Source organism: Rhamphochromis longiceps, linkage group LG22 (assembly GCF_057381845.1).
Source record: "Rhamphochromis longiceps isolate RC_006_pf linkage group LG22, R_longiceps_female_GT1.1, whole genome shotgun sequence".
Lineage (NCBI taxonomy): Eukaryota > Metazoa > Chordata > Actinopteri > Cichliformes > Cichlidae > Rhamphochromis > Rhamphochromis longiceps.
The window spans coordinates 3,864,544-3,888,486 of NC_140577.1; the positions used below are offsets into that span (position 1 = coordinate 3,864,544).

The following is a 23,943-nucleotide window of genomic DNA, read 5'->3' on the forward strand; positions in this document are numbered from 1 at the left end:
GAGCTCTGTGAAGCCTGAATTATATCCTCAAATGTACCGAGTTGGTGCTGAAATGTGAAAATGAATCTGTAAGAAGTGAACCTACCTCAACTCTGAAGCCTTCATCGCAGCCTGAGCCCAGAGGCTCAAAGCTTGTTAGGTGATAATAATCGACCCCGTTTCCAGTCTGCTAGTTTGGATAAGACCCATCATCTCTACCTTCTACAGTGCTTTCTTTTTTTAACACAAGCACTCCAAAAACTATTGAGGTGTTGTTTTGGCCTCTCCAGCTTTTTATCTACACTGCTTATGTGTCGCTCGTCTTTAAGCTAAGTTTCTAAAAACTCAACAAGCATTTGGACCTGAAAATGATGCCAGACTCAGTGAGCAGATTAGGATAAAACACCCAAATCTGTGACTCCCAGTATATATACCACAAGACAAAATCAGAGCACTAAAGAAAGCTGAATAAAGCAAAAAACACTCTTTTATGTCCATAATCCTGTTTTGTGTATCGCTGTAAATAAGTGAATAAACATTTTAATTAAGAGCACAAGCCTTTTAATATGTCGGTCAGTGCATCTGGACACGATTCTTTCTAACAAACATGCAAGCCTGCCAAGGATTTCTTTCATGGCCAGACAGTGGGATGGTCTCATCTGGCTGAGTCAGTAATCTGCCCTCAATTCAACTGATTATTAATTTTACTGCTAAAAACCAGAGTCAAGGCAAAAACGCCCCAGTAGTGTGTCTGCTGTGTTGGTTTGGCAGCATCACTGTGAGTCAGACTTCAGAGAGTCACTGAAACATTAAAAAAGGTGGAGTGACCAAGTGGCTGAGGCACACGTGACATGTCATTTAAATTTCAGAATTCATCTCAGTATTTTATTATTAATTGATCAGCTTTGCTGACCTATAAACAAATGGTTCTGGGTCTGAAACCTCCAGACAGCCGAGGCTTTTCTGGGTTTCATTTTCAGTCTGACTCTGCTGGTGCTCCACCTTCCTGCCTCAGACTGTAGTTCAGATTAATTAGTGCCTCTAAATTGGCAGAGGTGTGAATAGTTGTCTGTCTCCATGTGTCACTTGTGTGACGGCCTGGCAGCTTGGACGTGCCCCGTCTCTCACTCGGTGGTAGATGGGAAAGGCTCCAGCCACGTTGGATGAAAAGCAGGCGGAGATAGTGAGTGATGGATGGATGTCTGCTTAAGTTTGGCTTAAGGGAACTAAGAGCCATGAACAAAATCTCACCAGAAGATGAAGCTGAATGTCTCCACCTTACTCTTACACCTGTTCTACAGCAAACAAGCAACATATACCAACACTTCCTTTACTTTAGTGAATGAAAACATACTGTAATCATTGCATACAGTGTACTGCCAAACAGCCACAGGTGTGACCAAAACTAATGGGCTTCATTACAGTGTAGTGACCAAACGAGCCATCTGAACCTGAACCAGCAACGACTAGTGGACTGAGGATGTCCACTAGTCATTTAAAGACTGCAGCCTTTGCTGGTCGGTGCCAGCGATAGTACTCGTTAAATGTATTACTCATATTTTATTAATGTAAAATAGCAGTTATTGGGTGTTACATGGCCGCTGACCACTACCTGAGTCTGCATCCCTGACAGATGGCTCCACCCCGGGTAGTGTCACTCACTGTCTCCATTAACGAAAGTCATAAATGAGCAGAGGTGGGGAAAGAAAAAAAAGAAAAGAAAAGAAAACACACCACACTGAAAAAAAAAAAAAAAAAGGCTGCATGTCAAATATAACCAACGCTACATGTAACCAGGTTCTGTTTCTTCTGCATCAGGATGTATGATATGGAACAAACTGCTAAACTCTAGAAACTAATCTGACTCTCGGTGCACTGGTGACACTAAAAGCTGCATATTTCTGCGATGTTCAAAGCACGATTTGGTTAACGGAGAATGTGATTAACAGTTTCATATAGCCCCTAAAATACCCAATATTTGTTTGGACATTTTTTAACTTCATCGATTTAACATTTTTAAATGTCTTCTGAAGGTTTTTCTGTCTTTTAGACAAGTTGAGGAGTCTGTTTTCTGTTCCTTGTCTAAATGACAGGTCAATCAAACACAAGGGACACCCCAACATTTTGAGTCATCCCTAGTGTAGTCTTGAGGATTTAAAAAAGAATAATGGGATTGCTTATGTTTTAGAAGATGTAATCTCTCGTGGTAGAGGCTTCTTCAGTTCTAAAAACAAATGGTGGAGAGTCCTGGGTATTTTATTCCAAGTCGGGTTGTCTTTGTTTAAGGTGATCCTTAATGTCAATGACCCACTATTGATTCTGTGACTCATCACATGAGCTAAGGTGTGAAAAAGGTGTAGGTTTAGACCATCTCCAGGGGTGACGTCCACCCCATCGTGTGATGTGTTGAGGTCACCTGGGCAAAGTGTAAGTGGTGATTGAAGCACCTTGGAAGGGATTTCAAGACTGCATTGTCAGTGGCTTATAACAGATGTTTTAAGTCACTGCCTCTGTTCAATGATGCTCATTCACAGTGGACATAGATGGTGTGAAAGAGGAGTAAAGGAGGTCATCTGTCTTCTCTGTCCAAAATGTGAACACTGACATCCTCAAAAGACTGTCCTTTGTCCTGTAAATGCAAGTGTTCTCCTTTCTAAGCTCTCAGGACTGACCCGGATGAGTGAGAAGCTACACAGACGTACGTGCCCAGTCTAAATGCTGTTTCAGAGACTTTGGAAAGCAGACAAAAGGAATATTAATTTCAACTCCTGCACGTGTCACAACATCATGAAAAAGGAAAAGGGATGCTCTGTTGGGAGAAAATGGTGGTGTCACAGCCTGCAGGAGCTACTATTAGTCAAACCTATGTGTACTCCTGTGTGTACGCCGGCACTCTTGTGACTGTCTGTGTGTGACCGGGTGTGAAGGTGTGCCAGTGTTGATAGTCTCTTACCAAGGCCACAGAGCTGCTGTCCCCTGGGTTCAGGCTATTACTGAGCCATGTATCACTTCTCAGCTGTGGACCCTGGAGAGATGGAGAGGAGCAGAAAGAGTAAGAAAGGGAGACAAAACAGAGACGTCCGTCCTTTTTGTTGTTCCATCAGTGATTGACGCTTTATGCATGTGCTGCTGTCACTTTGTCTTTTAAGTGCTGTTATAGTAATAGTTAGTCCAGGTAACTTTTCTAACCCTTAAAGCCTGTTCCCTGTTGCTTTCTCCCTGTTTGAAGTGATGTACACTTACAGAAGCTTTGAGCTTTTACAACAAAACATTCCCAGCATTTTCAGACTTATATAACTGAACAGTCATGGATACGATCAGCATTCTGGTATGAAACTGTCACGGGACAGTGTAGCAGGCAGGAAGTGGACCCAAATGCAGGAATCGTGACAAACGTGAACTCAAAGCACAGCTTCATTGGCTGGGAAATGGCAGATTTATTTAACTAGAGCATGAGGGGGGACTGCAACTAGAAAGTGAAGAAAACTAGAGGCTTAAGTACACACATGAGATAATCAGGGAGTTGGAACACACCAGGGAACACAGGTGAACTAAATCTGATTAACAGGACAGACTACTAACAAAATAAAACAGGATAAAGGCTGTATCCCAATTCAGGGTCTGCAGCCTTAAAGATCCTCAAGGGCCGCATACTTAAAGACCGCCAGAAGGCCGGAAGTGCGAGGCTTGTGAAATGGGACGGTCTATCCCCCGTTGCGCTGCCCAGGTTGCCTAGCAACCATGATACTAACAGCTGGAGACGTTTCATACAGCTGTGTTTGACAGAAATGAAGGAGAAAATCTTTTGTTTGTTTGTTTCTACATGAGCTTTGATCATTCTCTGTGAGATTAAGCTCAGCTATTGAACGGCGTATTTTAAAGGCTTTAAAAGCCAAGTTAGTACAAACGTCACTAATGTCACATTAGTGACGTTGCCGACATGTGGCCAACAGGAATGTTTTAATGTTCTTCATTATTAAACATTTGCACATAAGTGACATGATATTCAGTACTTACTTAAAGTTTACTCTTCGGGCGCTCCTCATCCGCCATTTTTTTTTTGGCAAAATTATCCACACCCACCGCTGCGCTATGCATTCTGGGATATGTTGGGCCACGAAGTCTACACCGCCACGTCCTTAAAATTCAGGGAAATGAAGGACGCATTTGAGGCCGCATTTCGAGCAGCCTTTGAATTGGGACAGCCTTCGTTGCGCCGCTGTGACGTAATCGGCCTTAAAAGACCCTGAATTGGGATACAGCCGATGTAACGCACACTGAGACTCAGACACGTGGACTTGACTGTCACAGCTGGGTTGGTTGGTGTGTTTGAGGAGCGTACCCAAAAGCAGAAAGACGTAGAAAAAAAATGACAATGGTGAAAACTAAATTATAACCTAAACTGGGAAAGCTAAAGCTAGACATGGAAAACTCTACATACAAACATAAACCACGAACCTGAGAAAACCAAGGCTTCAGATGAGCTAAACAGATCTCCTGACAATGAACAGAGCGAGACAGAGGACTTAAATACACAAAAGGATAATGAGGGAAGTGGAAACACCTGGGGAAACACAGCTGACACAAATGAACATGATGCCACAGCAGGACTCTTCAAAATAAAACAGGAAACATAATGGGACATGACAACAAGAGCTTGACAACATAGAACACACAGACATGAGACACGTGACAAACTGGGGAGACACGAAACATGAGGAGAGACATATGAGAACAGATAAGGGAGATGAAAGCACGGGCAAAACTAAAAGTTAAACATAGAGGACAAAACAGACAAAAACTCAAAACTAAATGGACCTTGATGATAACATAGATTATACTAAACCTTAATTAAAAGTAACATAAGAACTTAACATATTCAAATATAACCTAAGAAATCAAAAATACAAAATAAGCTCAAAATGCTGGGTCACAGACCGAGCACCCTGACACTTGACTAAACAGACAGACTGATGAAACACTGAGATGGACATGGGACCAGGACTGCAGATGTATTAACTAGACAAGACGGGGAACACAGACGGTCACGGTGACAGAACACAGAGAGACCAGACAGACACGGGGGCACGACTGTGGAGACTGGAGGTGAACAAACACGGAGACGAGACGGAGACGGACTGGACAGGAAAGAGGAGCTAAAATAAAACAAGAAATCAGAAGCTGCATGTAAAACAAACTCAGAGCCACTAGAACATAACATATTCAGTAACATGAACATAGATGTTCACATAACTTTATGATAAATCCATTAAATAGATGCCACACTCAGTTTACTCCACATTTCTTGTCTTTTTTTTATCCTGACATATCAGTGAAATTTATTTCTTTTTAAAAAGTGAGAATTAAAGAGCAGTTAACATGGCAGGAGAAGGTTAAATCTCCACAAAGGTTGCAGAAGTCTGTATCTGTGTGCATCACATAGCCACTGGTGTAAAAGGAAATTTCAATAAAGCAAGCTACATTAACCTGCTCCCTTTTTCACCATGGGTCACCACAGCATGGAGCTGTTTTATAAACCAGATGCTCTTCCTGAAAAACGCCACAAAAGACTTGTGTCGCCTTCTGGGATTGAACCAGAGATCTTTTACATACTAGGTGAATGTGTAAACCATAAACTACTGAGCCACTATTAAAGGAAACTTACACAATGGACATTTACATAAAAATTCAAAGTAGTTTCCTAAATTGCTTAAAATAACTTTGCTTGTTGTTTTAAAATAAAATAAAAAAAAACATTATTTCCTGTTGCTGTCAACAGAACATCAAGAACGAGCACAAAAACACTGGTTTTATGCAGGAATACATCAGACCAGCCAACAACATGGCTGTGATAGAAATGCATCCTGCAAGCCTGTTACATCAGCGTGTATAAATGCATGGGTTGCACCCGCCTGCCACCGTGAGAAGCACCTGGAACATTGGCATTGCAAGGCATAGTTGTTATTCAGCGGTCACGGCATCAGAAACAGAATTCAGTTTTGATCAAGTGCTGTTTGCATTGAGCTCTGATCCCGCAGCAGCCTTTGAGTTGTTTACCTCCATAAACACGACTCCTCTGTGTAATTTATTGGCCTGCACAGAGGCCAGCAGGTGGAGAGAGATGAGGAGCTCGGAGAGATGATTCAGACTCAGAAACAGGGAGTTCTTGACCAAGTGCGACAAACCAAACGCTACAGACTGACAGACAGAATAAATCCTATTCAACTAGATTCAAATGCAAGTAAAACAGAAGAATTCAGGCCGTGAAGATCGAAACATCGACAATGATCTCATGGCTTGATCTAAATAGAAATTTGGAAGTTAACAGAATGTTCTCATTGCTTTATTTTCTGCCTCCTAGTCTCCTCTGTCCTCCTCCCTTCTGCTTCTGATCAAAAATAATCTCAGTACATCTTGAACTTGTCTACATAAATGGCCTGTATTTATATAGTGCTTTACTAGTCCCTAAGGACCCCAAAGCGCTTTACATATCCAGTCATCCACCCATTCACGCACACATTCACACACTGGTGATGGCAGCTACATTGTATCCACAGCCACCCTGAGGCGCACTGACAGAGGTGAGGCTGCCGGACACTGGCGCCACCGGGCCCTCTGACCACCACCAGTAGGCAGCGGGTGAAGTGTCTTGCCCAAGGACACAAAGATCGAGACTGTCCAAGCCGGGGCTCGAACCGGCAACCTTCCGATTACAAGGCGAACTCCCAACTCTTGAGCCACAATCACCCCACATGTTCAAGGATGTCCCAATTCCTAAAATGCATCTGGAGGACAGAGGATCGAAGATACACAGGTATATTCTTTGCAGATTTATTACCTCTAGAAGACGCCTGCAAAATCTTTGGATTATCCAAACAGCGGCACTCGGCGCGATCTATGAGCAGTTAGTCCTTCGTTTGATAAGATGTTTCAGTTATTTAAGGTGGTCACATCCATGATGAAACTTTCTGCTCTTGAACGTTTGTGTGATTTAAAAAAAAATGTATCTTTTCAGACGGCGCTGTAAATTTAATTAAAAGCAGCACTAAATATAAAAGCTGTCATGAACACTGTTACGCTCGTATGACATCAGACATCAATAAATACAGATGTAGGCTGTAACAAAGCAGAGCAGATAATGCAGCTGTGCTAAATGTCATAATTTATTGATATGGCAATAAAATGAGCTCCAAAGCAAGTCTGTCTCATAGTTAAAAGCCTGTCTCCTCGGCTCCTTTCTCCTTGTAACTCCTCCCCCGTCTCCTATGCCCTGCTCTGGTTGAAGGGACTAAGAGACGAGGGGAGCATGTATAAAGCGAAAAATGAGAAAAGGAACAGGCCTGCAGCAAAGCTAATGCAGAAATGTCTATAGCTTGAATTCCTTCTAGCGGTTTGCAGGGGGAGACTGCGTCTGGTTGCAGTTGTATGGAAAAATGAGCCTACATTTCATTTCACCTCACTAAACACTTCTCAGATTAATTCATGGTCTTAAACACTTTCAATTTAAAAACAAATACTTGGTACCATTTACTGTAAAACAGATGATAAAACTCTGCCAGTTAGAGCGTGGTGAACAAGTTATTAATATCATACCATCCTTTGATAAGCAATGACCAAAATGGTCAAAATGTTTAGTGCTTCCAAACAGTAGCCCAGAGGAGGTTTTCTGTCCATCACGTTTAATTAGTGGCACCTGAGGTAGCTGTAGCTGTCACTCAGGATGCTGCGGTCAGAAAAGCATTTGAAGTCCTTTTTTATAAAAGGTGCCCAACTGAACTCATAATTCTTACCCTATTAGATGAGCCAGTGGCACTGCTGATCTGATCTACTCTGTTCTTAATTATCCATCCATCATCTGCTGCTTATCTGGGTCAGGTGCCCACACCTCCTTCTCACCAGCCCCCTCCTCCTTCTGGGGAAATAAAGGGGTGTTTCCAAGCCAGACATTAGTGCTCGCACTAAGCACTGATTCACTGTATACTGTGCTCAAACACAGTTGCCCCTCCTCTAAATTTCCCTGTACTCACACTGCTCTAACTGATCTCACTGATCTGGGCCCGAGAGTTTGTCTCAGCATCTCAGCCTCTCTCTCACATTCTCTCTTTTGAGATGTGCTCTTGCACAGTTCTCTTCACAATTGTATGCATTTTGGGACTTAATTGGGGAAGCAGTGACACACTGCCCTGTGTCACAGGTTAAAGTGAGTTTCATGGAGGCAGCATTGGGGATCCATGCTGGAGGGAGGACAGTGATCACACTGTGTGATGTACCTGAGTACATCTGAGGTCCAGCTTTTCAAGCAGACCAGGGCGCGATTTATTTAACTCTACCCAAGCATGGCATCTGATCACTGTAGCCAAACAAGCTGGATTTTTGGGTTCAAACATGTGCAGGCACGGCTATTACAGCACGGCTCTTCAGCATTTCCTGGTGTCTCCTCCCAGTTGGACATGTCTGAAATGGTAAATGGACTGGTTCTTATATAGCATATTTCTATTCTATCTTAGCACTCAAGGCTTTACACAACTTGCCTCATTCCTTTGACCACAGGTGGAGGTTTAATGAGAATGCAATAAATCTAAGATAAAATAAATCTAAATAAAGCTCTACTCTGAGCTTCTCACCCAATCTCCGAGTGAAAGCTCAGACAGTCACTCATTTTAAGTGCATGTATCAGTGAAACCCACAGCTTGTGGCTACAGGTGAGGTTAGGATCATAGATAAACTAAAACTTTACAGCACAAACCAGTGAACATGAAAATCAAAGGAATGAGCTCATCATGCTGGACTCACATTGCACATTAAATACAAAAGTGCAGAAAACATCCCTGCAGCATTAGGCTCGGTGAAAGGCGCATTAGTTGAAACATCAGCCTGTCTGATCAATACCGAGTGCTCTGACCAGATCTCCTCCGAGGATATAAGCCTTCCAGAATCTGAGTCAGAGGATGGAAAACACAAACAGATCAGACGGAGTTTCAGCTGCAGTCACAGGACCTATTTTGTCTTCATTAGTTTGTGATTTAAAACAAGTTTCTTGAAAACTGCTGGAAGATCTGTACCGACTGTAATGTTTCCCATTGGAATGTAAAACCGAAAAAAAGCTTCTGAAACTGCATTTTCACATCATTTGAAACCAGAATTAAAGAAGATTAGCTCGTCTTTTAGAAAGATGATCCCACGGCTCTGATTTTGAAATGACACGTAGTACAAGCCCGATCTCCGGATTTAATTATGCACCATTAGGTTCTGTTTGTGACTCACTGTTATGCACCCACTGAGCTGCTTTAACCCCTTTAACCCAAATGCCATCCAAAGTTTTAATTACATCCTCAACTGTATTATTTAAAATATTTTTTCTGTCCCTCCCAAGTAAAAGCATCATAGTGAGTCATGGATCAAGTTAAATGAGAAAAGGCAAATCGTTAATAGCTGAGAAGTTCAAAGGGCAGTAAAAGAAAGAAAGAAGGATAACTGTTTTTCTTTAACTTGTACTCCCTACATTTGAGCACAAATATCAAAATATTTCTCTTCAAAACAGCTTCATTACTTTAGGTTCAACACATCTGAGCGGAGTTATTAATTATGTCAAAGCAGTTGGAAAGAATGATATTATACTCCGTTATCAATGCTACTGATGTAAAATGAAAGAGGCCACAAACATATCATTTATGCATCATTTATTGCACTACACTCGGGCCACTATACGCAGGCCAAGGTGTAGATGTCAATCAGTTTTGGTTGCAGTGCTTCGGCAAGTGTAAATGTAGTAACATTTTCTAAGTGGCAGGTAATTAAAAAGGCAACTTTCCAGCAGATATCAGCAAACACACAAACTGTTTCTGTGCAGTTTCTGTATTTCCCAGGGAGACAAATGAAAGGTCAGTGCACAGTTCACTCTCAGAGATGGAGAAAGATGTATTATTCTATTTATACAACATGAGGTTCAGTTAGCCTCGCACACAAATAGCTGGTAGAAGTGACCTCCAAAGAACTGCCGTTTACTTTTGTACTTTGAGTATATGTCTGAACTTTTTCACTTTAATGTGAGTCAGTACTTCAGCTTTTACCAGAGTATTTTCTAACACATGTATCTGTGACTTTGATTATTGTAAATTTATAGTTCAAACTTATACTCACAGTTATTAATTAGATTGTCCGACCTTGAACCTTGAATAATTCAGAGGCTAATACTTTAAGATTTCAAGGCTCCTGCTTTCTTCTGTTACATGTGAGACATTCAGACTGAAAGTGAACCAGTTGTTGCATAGATTTAAACATCAGCCGTATTCAAATTTGAGTGAAATGTCTTAACAACAACTGGATAGATTGTTATAAAATAAAGTTAAATGCCCTCCTCAAGATGAAAACTCATCTAGCACCATCAAACATTGTGTTTAGTGTTAATTAGCAAATGTCAGCACGTCATCACACTAAATGCAGATGGTCATGGTGTGACAATTGCAACTATGCCAAGTCAGCATGTAAGTTAAGCTATGCTGACATTAGCAGTCAGTGCACAGGACTCCTCTGCCTACAAGTACAACATGCCTTTAGATCAGAAAACTACATCCCTAACACCACCTGACTATGATGGTACAGGTGAGGCTGCGGCCTCCAGGACTGTTCTGTGCTTTCTGATGTCGAGACACCAGAATTAGATTCAGAGGATCCTCCTGTTTGGGAATGTACGGAGAAGAGGCCGTACATGCAGATGCCTGAAGTAAAAAGTCAACAAAGTCCAAAACTTTCGGTCAAAATGACGAAGCAAAAAGAGTCAGGCAATCAGGAAGATGGAAGTCGTGAGGTTAATAAAGAAAAACAGGTTTATAAGTAGGGCTGGGCTATATCATACCGTTCACGGTAATACCGGTGTAATTTTGGGCAACGATAGGAAAATGAAATATCGCGATAGAATATGGGTAAAAAGCGCATGCGCAGTGCCTTTGTTTACATACGCACATTGCGGCGACGCAGAATGAGAAGAGCGAAAGCGGATCATAAAATGAAACTTTTTTTATTTTATTTTTTTATTAGTAATATAAACATACAAACAAAATGCACCATATATTACAGATTCAGAGAACAGATATTTCTTACATATTAGCAACTTTCATACATAGTGAAAATAAAATATAAAGATGGGGTCACATAATTTAACAGGTTATTAACTCACTAAATCAAAATCTCCCATAAAGGAAACAAAAAAAGCAGCCTTTTTCTTTTTAACTAAAGTCAAAGATTTAACCAACAAGTTTAAGTCGTTTTTCCAGTAAGCTTCGTAAAATGAAACGGATGAACCAAAACTGGTTTGTAAAAATGCTGCAGCTTCACTGGTGTGGAACTGGTTTAGCTTTCGTCCGTCAGATACACAACAAAGCACTATTTTTGGTAGCGCATGCTAGCGGGCTGTCGTTATTACCGTATTGTTTGGAAAATACGGCGCACTTAAAATCAATCCTTTGATTTTTCTGAAAGTCGACAGAGCCCCTTATAATCCCGTGTGCCTTATGTATGAACTCTGGTTGTGTTTACTGACCTGGAAACGATTTTATGTGCACGGCGCTCGAAAATCTGTCAAATGTTTCAGTACGACTTTGCTGAGCTACGAAGCCGCACCGCTTGATGGATTGTCCGAGCATTACGGCTATCGTAGGCGGAGTGATACATACTGCGCTTAAACATAATATTACCGTATTGTGTGTGTATAACCTCTTTTTAAGTTTTGTGCATATTATACATGGTTATGCTGAGGATGTGTCGGCCAGTTTCCACTGAAATGCCTTTTGGTTAAACTGTCAGCGAGGAATTTGCACTGTTACATTTTTATATAACTTTAATGCACATAAAAAACAGCTGCTTGTTTAAGTGAAAATACATTGATGGGTTTTTTTTGCACTAATAAAGTTGTGGAGTTGTAAAGTATTTTGTCTGGTGTCAATTATATTGTCAGTTATATCGTTATCGCAAATTTTTAAATGTATATCGTGATAAATATTTTTGGTCATATCGCCCTGCTCTATTTATAAGTAATTAAAGGTTGACAGCTGGGAAACACACGATGCACCAGAGAACAAAGGGAAATTTGGGAGAATATAGGCCGAGGTGCAGATAAGAAACTGGCTGATTAAGAAAAACTCTGAAAGAACACGAGTACAAGTAACTAAAGTGTAAGATAAAGACTTTACAAACAAGGCTCCAAACTCCCTAACCACGATAAGGTCATGTTCTCTGAGCCATTTCTCAGCTGTTTTTCCTACCTACATTTGCAGGCAGAACACAACTTTATCACAAGATAAACAGTGTGGTCACATCACCACTCAGTACTTTGTTGGTGTTGCTCATTGGTGTAAATGCCTAGAATTGTTTGGCAAATACTGAAGACCGGTGATTTCTAACTAATAACCTTATTGTGAAAGCAGTAACTTATTCAAAGGCCCAGAATTTGAGAATAAGACTTGTATTTCTTTCTTCCTGTCTGACCTCTTGAAAAGAGCTTCATTAATTTTTTTATTAACACGCTACACTGCAGATCTGAGGGGTAACTTTGGGTTTCTCAGTTTTGAAAAGCCATATCTTCCTTATCCGCGAGTAAGGCTCCACCCCAAACCAATAAAAGATGAGCGTAAACATTTTCTTAGCAGATATTTGTCAGCTGGTCCTACGGTCAGTAGGTCTCACTGAGTGTAAAGAACCAGTTACACCTCATATGTGTGTGTACTGATGTAGAGGTTTTGTCTGCGTGGTGACAACTAGTATTCAGTTCAATACTCAGTGAGTACTCGTGCCCTCATAGCTGGTATAAACGGTACGGAGCTGTTTGCACTAGGTATAATTGTCCCATAAGAACCCAGATGTAGTCTACAGAGAGCAGAAGCAGGATGGGAAATAATAATTTTACAAATGAACTGTGATTCAGGAAGAATAACTAAGTGTGTTTAGCGCTGCGGGGAGGAGATCTGGAGCAGGATGCTCAAAGATTAACCAGCAGTTTAGGCTAAAGATAAGCCCGGCTCTCATTTTTAGGAGTTACGAGTACCAGCAAATAGCACATTAAAGGATAAAGAAAGTTATAAAAGCGTAAATACTGAAAGCATCTATGAATCGCTGATTGGCTTTAAGCTTAGAGGACAGATAATTGTGAATTATCAACGTGGGTGCAAAGTCTTATAGCTTGAGTTTGCATTGTTGTACTAATATGGGCATGTGCTTCAGTTAAAGAGGAGATGGCTTTTTTCACAGTTGCATGATTTCCTGCAGGACGCAAACAGAAGCTGACAGAGGTCATAAGTGACTCAATGGGCCTTTAACACTGAATACATTAGCCGCTAACAAAACATTTCCTAAAACAGAAGCGGTTCATGCTGCTGTTGAACGTATTCTCTCATGAGTGTTAGTCATACATTTATTAAGATTACAATTAGACGATATCTTCTTCTTTGCCTTGAATTTGTAAGCTTCTTGTTGCTGAGTGTGTTTATTACTGTTTGAGATTAAATAAAGACTTATTCATTATGTCCACTAACATTATTTTGGGGGCTAAACTGGGTCAGTCAGTCACTAGTACTGTTTGTGTCGAGATATGGTTAAAAAGACTAAAAATACTGATAAGATACTGAAAAGACCAAAATAATGATACTTATACTCAAAGTGATCATTTAGCTGGAATCCATGTAAAAACGACACAGGTGTAAAATACCAGATGACAGGTTTTTTTTTAATTTATTTCTGTTTAGTGTATGACATTTAGTTGAGTTGTGAGTCCAGCAGATGTTCAACTGTCTTTGACTATAAACTGATTATGAAGCCCATCTATTTGCTTCACTTTCTGCTACATTTTATTTTACAAGGTTATGAAATAATAAGATTTTCAGTCTCAGAGAGTGAAAGTGATGTCAGGTTAGTATTCAGCATGGAGAGGTAGAGTCAGTTGGATCAGCGCGTCCCATCACTGAATCAACTATTAACCGAATATTTCCTAAACAGAAACCGCAGATATTTTGCTGTTTTCGTGTATATTCTCATCTGGCTAATACTCTAATACACTAACACAGTGATTACAGCGATATGATACCTTCTTTGTTGCCTCGGCTCTGTGAGCGACGCACTGCCGAGCGCGTTCATTAGCATTTGAGATTAAACGAAGCATTATTCAATTAGATCGGTGTAATCTGTCAGCTGTGTTGGCTTTACGCAAAGTTTTAGTGATTAACACCCCAAACTAACATGTTTGTCCAGGAAAATGAGTTTCTAATCAACGGGAAGGTTAACAAATGTAACTTATTAGCATATTTATTGCTCACATCTAACACTGAGCAAGGTGTGCTTGCATCTGAATGAATCACCCGCTAACACGACCGTCTTTGTTAAATCCCTCTGCCGTCTCAGAAGCTGCTTTGTTAGAAAAGGATTATTCTTATTCCTCATTCTCCTGTCATGAAAATAAACATCTGATGTGAATATAGATCTGCTGAGGAAGTGAAAGGAGCCAGTAGTAATTCTGTTTCTGCTCGCCCGTGGTTTCAATTTGCTAACCGTCGTCAGTATTTGACACCAGATGAAAAATGTTAATCAGAGCAGTAAGGGCTTAAAACCAAGTGAGAGTCACATTCACACTCATTCATGGAGATGTAGAGCTAAAGAGTTTCTGTGCGCAGCAGCTGCTGATTAAAGCATGAATAAAGTAGAGGCCGGGCGCTTTAATATTTTATTACCGCTGGTGCACTGCTTTCCATTTTTATTCCTTTTTATTGCCATCTTCAAATATGAGTGTCCACCAGCCATATTACTGACACTGGCAGGATGGGGGGTATCGTTTTCACCTTGTGAGTCTGTCTGTGTCTCGCTGTGGCAGAATACAATCCTGTTGACAACTACTGCAGCGAGAACTACCGCAGATGGTGGCTATGTTAATTTCTGTTGACAGATATTGTCAAGACAACAACGTCATAACTATCAAAGATACAGTCAGGAAGCTTACAGGCGTGTAGTTAACCTCTTAAACGACTTATCCAGGTTAATGACCATCCTGTTTTTTGTAATCAATGACTTGGCTGATTTTAAGATGTTAAGTTCCATGATGAGTGTAGTCTATCCTTGATTGGTATGGAGCACTAATTCCACTGAAATTAGAGGAGAGGCAGCACAATTTATTCATGTAAGTAGTAAGATGGTGTTTAATAGGACTTTCAAATGATGCAAAATATCCTAAAACATGTGTTGTTGTTACATTATTACACGAGTACTGAGCAGTCAAATGTATGCATTTAGTGCTCTGTACGTTAAAACAATAATTTTAAAACGAATTCTAAAATCTATTGGGAGCCAATGTAAAGAACATAAAATAGGAGTGATGTGAGTTCGCTTGCTAGAGCGAGTTAGTTTTGTAGTTTGTTTTGGCTGCTGCGTTTTGTATAGCTTGGAGGCGAGAAAGAGATGATTTATCCAAACTGGTAAACAGGGAATTACAATAATCTAAACGCGATGACACAAATGCATGGACAATTTTTTCCAGTTCAGCTAAGGAGACCATATGTCGCAGTTTAGAAATGTTCCTTAAATGAAAGAAACAGGAACGAGACAGAGATTTCACGTGTGAGTCAAGGCCCAGAGAAGAGTCAAATATTACTCCAAGACTTTGAATATTTGGCTTAGCAGAAGAACAGAAAGGGGCAAGAACCTGACTGATTTTAGAATATAGATCAGGAGGAGCTATGATCATGGTCTCTGTCTTATTCATGTTTAAAACAAGGTAACTGTTAGAAAGCCAATCAGAGATTTGAGTTAAAGCCTGGACTAGGGTGGACAGCTGATGAGGCTTAAAGGACATATACAGCTGAATGTCATCGGCATAGAAATGATAAGACAGGTCACTAAAAGACTGAATAATGCCAGCTAAAGGAAGCATATAAAAAGAAAATAATAATGGACCCAAAACTGAACCCTGTGGAACCCCGCAGGTTAGGGCAGCAGTGTTAGAGGAGAACCTATCAGTCCTAACAGAAAAAGTCCTGTCTGATAAGTAGGAAGAAAACCAGTCTAAGGCAGTGCCAGATACACCAGCCAGAACCTTCAGCCTGTTGAGTAGGATTTTGTGGTCGATGGTATCGAAGGCTGCGCTAAGATCTAGCAAAATGATCACGGAACAATTTCCTGCATCAGATGCCATTAGTAGATCATTATAGACCCAATTGTCAGAGTACCTGGATGATCTAGATGATGAGGATACATATTTACATTTCAAATATCTATATTTAAAAACTCTGTGAACATCTACGTGTAAAATTTCTGTGCTGTGTGAAAATAATACAAGGATCAGTGTGCAGCATAACCAGCTACTCTTTCCATGAATCATATAAATTCTAGTTTATGTTTAATGTAAACGTTAAAAACCTGTGTTGATGCAGCGGCGGCTGCAGTGTGGGGAGCAGAAGATAAAGTTTGGCATTTACTTTGACATAAAGTTTAGGGCATTTTCCGTTTCACCTCTCCTGCGGTCTGATATGTGGCTTTGAACGGTACAACTGCGATAACAAGCTCGGAGTGCCAGTGGAGAAACTCTTCGGGGCACCGTGACAAAGAGTCTGACGTAAAAACAAATAAAAAAAAGGAAAAGAAAAAAATCCTTTTGACAGCTGTCGACTTGAATCCTCCGGAGCAACCACAGTTTCAACGTGTTCCTCTTTCACTCTTTGTGTCTGCTGTACAGTGTGATGAATGTGCATGATTGCATCCGTGTGTGTGCATGTGAGGACATGGCACTTTGGTCTGGCCACCCATCAGATTTGCTGTTGCCCCCAGCAACAGTGTCACTCCTCGGTGGGTTCCATTGGTTACCTAAACATTCAATGCAGCGTGTATAAGCGAAGAGGGTGAGTGCAGCTGATCGCATTCACAGCGCCACACTCACACGCAATTGCACTTTCTCCTCCCGCTCGTCTACTTGTTCCTCTCTAAAGTCTGACTCAGCTGATTAAAATAAAGCCTTTTAAGTCTTGTGAGATTAGACTGTTGTAGTAATGTTCACACATACACTGTATGACTCACATAAAGAGCCATGTAGTTCAGTTTGTGGGTTCCAGCGTATGTTTCACAAACACAGTCCGGACCGAGCAGACTGGTTTAAGGAAAATATTAATCTGCAACAGTTCGTCGTGGATTTGAGGTTAACAGGAATCTGATCTTGAAAGCAAATTCAGATATTAAAGTTAAACTTTGTCAATATCTGTTGTATCCAATAAGATACAGTTATCTCACTTCAGCTATTTATTTATCTTTTTGCTGCAAAATGAGATTGTCGAGCAACACTATCACTAAAATCCGCTACAAATGTTGCCATGAGATGAAGATGAAGATCAGCTGGCATTTTAATAGAGTCAAGTTGGCAATTACATCCAATCTGTTTGTGGTATTACAGCAATAAACTGTGATAAATCAAAGAAAATCACCTATGTGTTACTGTCTATGTAGACAAAAATTCCCATTTAACACAAATTCACATTCAAAGATTACATTTGCACTCAGCAACCTTCCAGTTCTCTAGAAATATAGCCAGAGTCCAACCACATATGGTCCTGACATCCAGAAAATAAAAAACTAAAATGACCTTTTGAGCTTTAGTCCTTTCTGACCTTCAAAATAAATGTGAATCTTCATTTTACAAGAGCAACAAACATATATAATTTGGTGCATTTAAAAATGAAATACGAAAGCCTCACATCCAAAATGTAAATATTCAAATTCAGAATTAATAGCACTTTTTATATCTGACATCCTCCTCTTTTAATCTGCCTTTTTCTCTTCCCTCCTTTGCTACACCTTCTTGTACTTTTCTCCCCCCTCTGTCCTCCGTCTTTCCTCTGCCCTTCTCTCCCTCCTTCCCCAGCATGGCCGTGCCGAGTTTTCCTGGGAAGGAATCAATGTAAGTCTCCTTGTTTAAATCTCCTTTCTCTCCTCAAATCTCCTCTACCTGTCATTTCCCTTTCCATCACTTAACCGACTACCTGAGCTTTGACTTGGAGTACATAAGTTGACATCCCACTCGTTTATCCTTCCACCTTTTCCTGCCACTCTTTCTTACTTTCTTATCTCTCACTCCCACTGCCTCTCTCTTATCCCCTAGTTTTTATTTCCCTCCCAGTAAACTCCCCCATCCGTCTCCACTCTTAGCTCTCTGCTAATCTACTGTACTGTAAGCTTCATATACTGCATATATATATACAGAGTCACAGATAACAGGCTGTAATAAGCTTATCTTATGCACAGCTGAAGCCTTTGCACAAGTCATTTTTTCTTTTTTAACTGAAAGCAATGGATGATAAGGTGGATCAACTGTTTATGTACCTTCAGCAGAATTTGTTTGCACCATGTGCATTTGTTCAACTTGGAGCTGACTGGAGGAAAATAATCTTGCGTAGACATATTTTGGGTTTTATGCAACAACGGTCCAGAGACATTTCTGATGTAAAGCACCGACTGATTTTAAGATGGGAGTAAGAATCCTGGATGAATCGGCAACACAGCCGACAAAGGAGGTTTTTGTTTACTGTTATTTAAAGTGATAAACTGGTGTGGTACTTTAGTAAAGTGATGTAGGGAATAATAAAAACAGCTTTTTGCAACAGCACCAGTTATTTGAAAGTTACTTGTTAAAAGTTTGGAGTCACTAAGAAATGCCTGTGTTTTCTTTTTTAAACTTCCTCCATGTAAGTGTTAATTGATCTTAAATGTTGCAAATGTTAATGGCAGTCATTTAGACTTTTTCATATATGTAGATATATAGCAAACAAATACATAAATCATTATGGGGCTAATGAATTTCATCGCTGCAAAATTTATGGCTGTTTCAGACCGATAAAAAACTGAAGGCTGCATACAAATGTGTAAACCCTTTGTAGAACAGTGACTTAGCTCCAACTAAATGAAAAGAGTAGTGGGAGTCCCTGCTGCATGAGAGGAGTACAAGCAACGATTAATGGGATCATTAATTAGGAATCACATGATTGTGCAAGTAACTTACACACCGTAAAAAAAAAATCCTAAGAAAAGTAATATTCCGGCAGCTGTGGCGCCAAAATAATACCAGAAAATAACAGAAAATAACTTTCTCATGAAAATATGGTTATTTTCAGTAATGACAATACAGTTTGTTGCCCTAATTTTACATGGGATTTTGCCTTTTTCAAGTGCTTTTAAACATTAAATTAGGAACATTTTAATGTGATTAAACAATGAAATTACTTATAAACAAGGTCAATGAATGCGGCAATATGAATAATAATACTTAAATGTACAGAAATATACAGTTAACAGTTGCTTTAAATAATAATGGATTGCATTCATATCGCGCTTTTTGAGACCCTCAAAGCACTTTAGGTGAAGTGTCTTGCCCAAGGACACACGGACCGAGAGTGTCCGAGCCGGGGCTCGAACAGGCAACCTTCTGATTACAAGGCGAACTGCCAACTCTTGAGCCACGATCGCCCTAAATAACAATAATAATAATTATTATTATTTGATTTAAAAAAAGTTTATACGAATCATTTATATATATATATTTCCATAGCATTACATTTGAATTTAACAGTTCAATCTTTCAAATAACGGACAAATATCTGTGAAATTATGATACATGTGTGTATTTTAACAATCTAAATATGCATATGTACAAAAATGAACAGTACAAAAATGTAAAATACACAGTAAATACTTTTATATCACAGTGTATATATGTAGGCATACATATTTTCAGTACCCAACATCCTGAGTCCCAGTGGCACATTGTGTTACTTCACTTGAGTTTATTGGGAGAATGCTAACGGATCATACTTGCATACATGAAGACAACTTTGCAGAGCGAAAACCAATTAATCTGTTTAGCTGAGAGCAAAGGAGCTTTATACTGAAACTCGACTATATTTCTTTTAAGAACTGGGTGACTGGAGTGTACTACTCCCTTTAAAGAAGAACACAAACTAAATACAGTAGGAAAACACCAGTGCTGCCAAACTGATGAGGGAAAAATGCATCATAATCTCAGGTCTAAGGAACACATCCGTCACACATTCTCATCTGTCAGCTTCACCAATAAGGATGAAGGGAGTACACACCATTGCATGAAAGCTTCAATGTTCAGCTATTTGGAAATTGGGAAACATTATTCAGCTACTTCAGAGTACATTTTGTTTTAAGTACATTTTAAAACTCTCCAAAAAGACGAAAGTTTGTGTTTGTGTGAACTCTGTTCTGGTTTATGGCATATTAATAGGAAACCACATTCTGAATGTTAGTGTAGAGTGATTTTAAGATCATATGAAGGCATATTAAGAGCTCATGAAACAGGCTAATGAGGCTAGGGTCTTTTGCATATTACTGCTTTAGAAAGTTGTTTCTGCTGTTAGCAAAGAACGTCAGTTCATACATCTTAAAGTTCGGGATCCTTTAAGCTCCTATCCTGGCTCCATACACTCTTCAATATTCCATCAGCTCCAATCTGTTGTTTGGCAGTACAGAGTGGAGTGATTGCAGTGGTTTAATCAAAGCAGTAGAGAGCAGCTGAGGTTGCCTGCTGTGAGCCTGAACAATGCAGTGAATGAAAAACCATAAGCGAAAGGGGGCGGCAAAGTTATGTAGCATATGAATATGAATATGTGACCCTTTTAACCTTACAAATAAAACCAAATGCTGATTAATGCACATTAAAACACTTCTCTGCCATATTGGTTTAGCTATGGCTGTGCTTTGCTGGAAGGACTGGAGGAGGATTTTAATGGAGAACAATGGTTTTAGTTGCAAAATAGGCGTCCACCTGTGGTTTATTATATTTGAGGAGAAACAGAGTCAAGCAGATACACGACTAATGGAAGAAGATTGCTGTAATAGTTTCATCTGTATGCCTGTTGACTCTCTGGCTGCCCAGCAACAACACCATATAATGTTACTGGTGCATGCAGGCAGTTTAAAGTAGGAGCGTGTGGATGATGCTCCACTTGCACACCACAGAGGGACCAGATCATATCAGTTTGCCTTTTTATTGTGAGTCATACACCTTAACTCAAAATATTACATCATATCTCTCACAAAATCCTCCCGTGTAACAGAGTCCATGTGCTTCCCTATTATTTCTTACTGTAATTAGCCGCTGGGAGGGCCTCATTAAGAGCCGGGCTCAGTCTCTGAGTTCATTAATTTTTGGCTTTGTTTGCCAGGAGCTCTGCTGCCGGGAAGTAACACAAGTTTACTGTACACATGAGTGTTTTTATGGAATAACTATAGCTTTGAAAACTGTTCAACATTCAGCTATTTAAGTGTAAAGGAGAGGAACAGCATCTAGGTTCTCATTATTAGTATGTTGTTGTTGACTTATGTTTGAAATTTCACTTTAAATTATTCTCCTTTGGGGACCTTCTGGTTGATTCATAAAAGACAAAACATCTCACTTTAATGGACCGTTTACTCCGAAAACCAAACATGCATCTTTTGTTTGTGCTGGTAGTTATCCATGTCAATTGTTCTGGTCTTGGCTAAGCTGGGTTGTCTGCACATCTTTTGATTGGCAGTTCAGCAGAAAGTTCCTATAACAGTGGCGGTGGTGACAAGGTTTGGGGATGTTTTGGATGTTAACAATACTACAGCTGATTTCTCTGTGAATTTTGGATGTTCTCCTCCGTTCTTGTGGGTTTTTTTTTTTTCAAATAAGCCCGTTTAATTCGGCCTATCACGGCTCAGGATTCCTAATCTAAATAATTTCACTTCCTGATTAAATAAACTTGTAGTTTACATCCCTGAGACAAATCTCAAATCAGCGTAAAAATATAGCGCCAACAATGTGATTTCCTCTTATATCAGAACACAAAGATACGTGAGGGTTGAGTCAAGAACACCCACAGATGAAAAGGTTACTGCAGGGGCCTCGGTTTGAGTCTGCTCTTTCCTGTTCGCTCTCTCTTTGCTTCCCTGCGTGCTCTACTCTCCTGTCAATAAATGTCAAAAGAAACATTGAATGATCATAGCTTGAAATCAACATATTATTATTTCTACACATTATTTTATTGACTAAATACTGGAGAAATCTTAAGATGCGGCTTGTAAGTGTGAATGTGGGCTATATGGCACAAAGGAGGAAAAACAAATCCCGTCCTGTGGGGCAGAATAATGAGCTGAATGAACTGTTGTGTACAAGGCTCCTCTTGTTCAGGGTTTATCTGTTTATTTCATCATTTCTATTCGTGTTATTTCTATTATATTTGGTATACAGTATGACGATGTTTAAGGGAGGACAGGCAAGAGAAAAAGAATGTGTGTGTGTGTGTGTGAGAGGGTGAAAGAGAGAGTGTGTGTCTCTGTGATGAAATGCACTTAAAAATGAGGGTGGGAAGTCGTAATAACAGCCCCTAAGGAGTCAGAGAAAGACAGAGATGGATCCGGGAGAACCGGGCCATTGGCAGCCACGAATACTGAAGACCCAAGGCCACACATCCTGGTGAAATCTGCACGCCCATCCCAGCAGGAGAAGGAGTGAGGCCTTAAGTGGGGCACCCACGGCTAAGGTGTGGGACTCCCAAAGGACCGGAGGCAAAGGGCAGTCGAAGCCGCGAGAGGCCGGTGCGAGCAGAGATCAGGGTCCCAGGGCTCCAGGCCCCCAAGAACCACTCGGTGCCTGGCTGAATCTTACCACACCTTTAACCAATGATTTGAGAGCGTGCCATTGTAGCAGTTGAGCTAGACGCCATCTTTAACATGTAGTCTTTGCTGGGTGAAAAAAAAACACAAGCACTGTTGCAGCTTGAGAAAACCAAAGGTTTAGTAAGGATCGGGTCTGGTTACACCCAGAAAGCGTAGATATAAAGTTTATGAAAACAAAACAAATGCAAAATGCAAAGCTCCCAAAAAACACAAACCACCATTCCTCGGCTTACAAAACGTGCAACTCACTCTCTCACAGAGTTTTAAACCTGAAAAAAGGTTACTGTTCAGTGTTCAGGATTTCTGTAGATACGATACGACATATACGGCATCTGATATCCAACAGAGTGGTGTTTGACACTAATTGTATGACCTGATTTTGTAAATTGAGGAGCGGTTGTTGGTGTCAGTCTCACGACTTCATGTATTCACAACAAGCCTCCAACGTTTTCCTGGTAAAATGCAGAAACAGCTGAGCATATTTGGGTTGGTAACATTCACGGTGATAGACGAGACAGTGAGTAATATCCAACAATGGAGTCACAGCAAAATGCGCTACAGGTAATCTTTGTAATGCGACAACACTCTGCCTTCAATATCTGTTCAATATCACATTTTTCAGGATGGTTTTATGTCAAATAATAGCTGCTGAGCTCACAATAGATTGCTACCCTTTTAATTTGGTTTTAAATCAACACTTTATCATTAATTTTTCCTTTGAGACACAGAATATCAATAATTCTCTTCTCTTCAACGATCCCTGTAAGCCATTTACAAAGTGCTCAAATAATTAACCCTTCTATCTTATCTCCTCTGCTACAACCTCTCTTCTCTTTCTCACTCCATCAGACTGTTTTCTGAGTCTTGTATCGTCTGCCCTCTTCACCTCAATTTCTTTTATTCCCTTTTTTTTCCTTTCTTGCATTTATCTCTCTCACCTGTTCTGGTTCTATTATCTCTCCTCCTCCTTCTGTCCACCCCTGTGCTGCACCAATACCACATTTACCTCTCCTCTCTCTTTAGTTGTCCATGGAGGACACTACTTCCATTCTGCCTCGTCTCAAGAGGAAGCCCACCAACACCTATGGGATCGGTGCCCTGGCTAAGTCCTCTCTGTCAGGTGTGTCAGGTGTGTGTCTGTGCTGCTAGATGGTAAAACAGCCCCCATGTTGCCTCCACATGCTCCACGGTGGATCAAGAGTGAAGTTGTTGTTGAGCTCTGGCAGGGGCTGCATCTCCTTTCCCTGCTGTGCAAAAGATAATTTTTGGTTTCTTCTTGCG

General features: G+C 40.3%; 1 protein-coding gene across 7 annotated transcripts in view; it reads left to right on the forward strand.

Moving 5' to 3' along the window:
• Positions 1-23,943, forward strand: part of LOC146643153 (uncharacterized) — a 73,131-nt gene that overhangs the window by 35,103 nt on the left and 14,085 nt on the right. The window contains exons 3-4 of one of the 7 annotated variants that reach the window (XM_085396189.1): positions 17,864-17,899; positions 23,686-23,791. The exons of 2 other annotated variants lie outside the window; for them this stretch is intronic. In XM_085396189.1, coding sequence (XP_085252315.1) covers positions 17,864-17,899; positions 23,686-23,791 — 142 coding nt within the window. Of the gene's footprint in view, positions 1-6,536; positions 6,794-17,863; positions 17,900-23,685; positions 23,792-23,943 lie in introns of all 7 variants that reach the window. 4 more of the 7 variants (XM_085396190.1, XM_085396191.1, XM_085396192.1 and 1 more) reach the window with 4 other exon arrangements.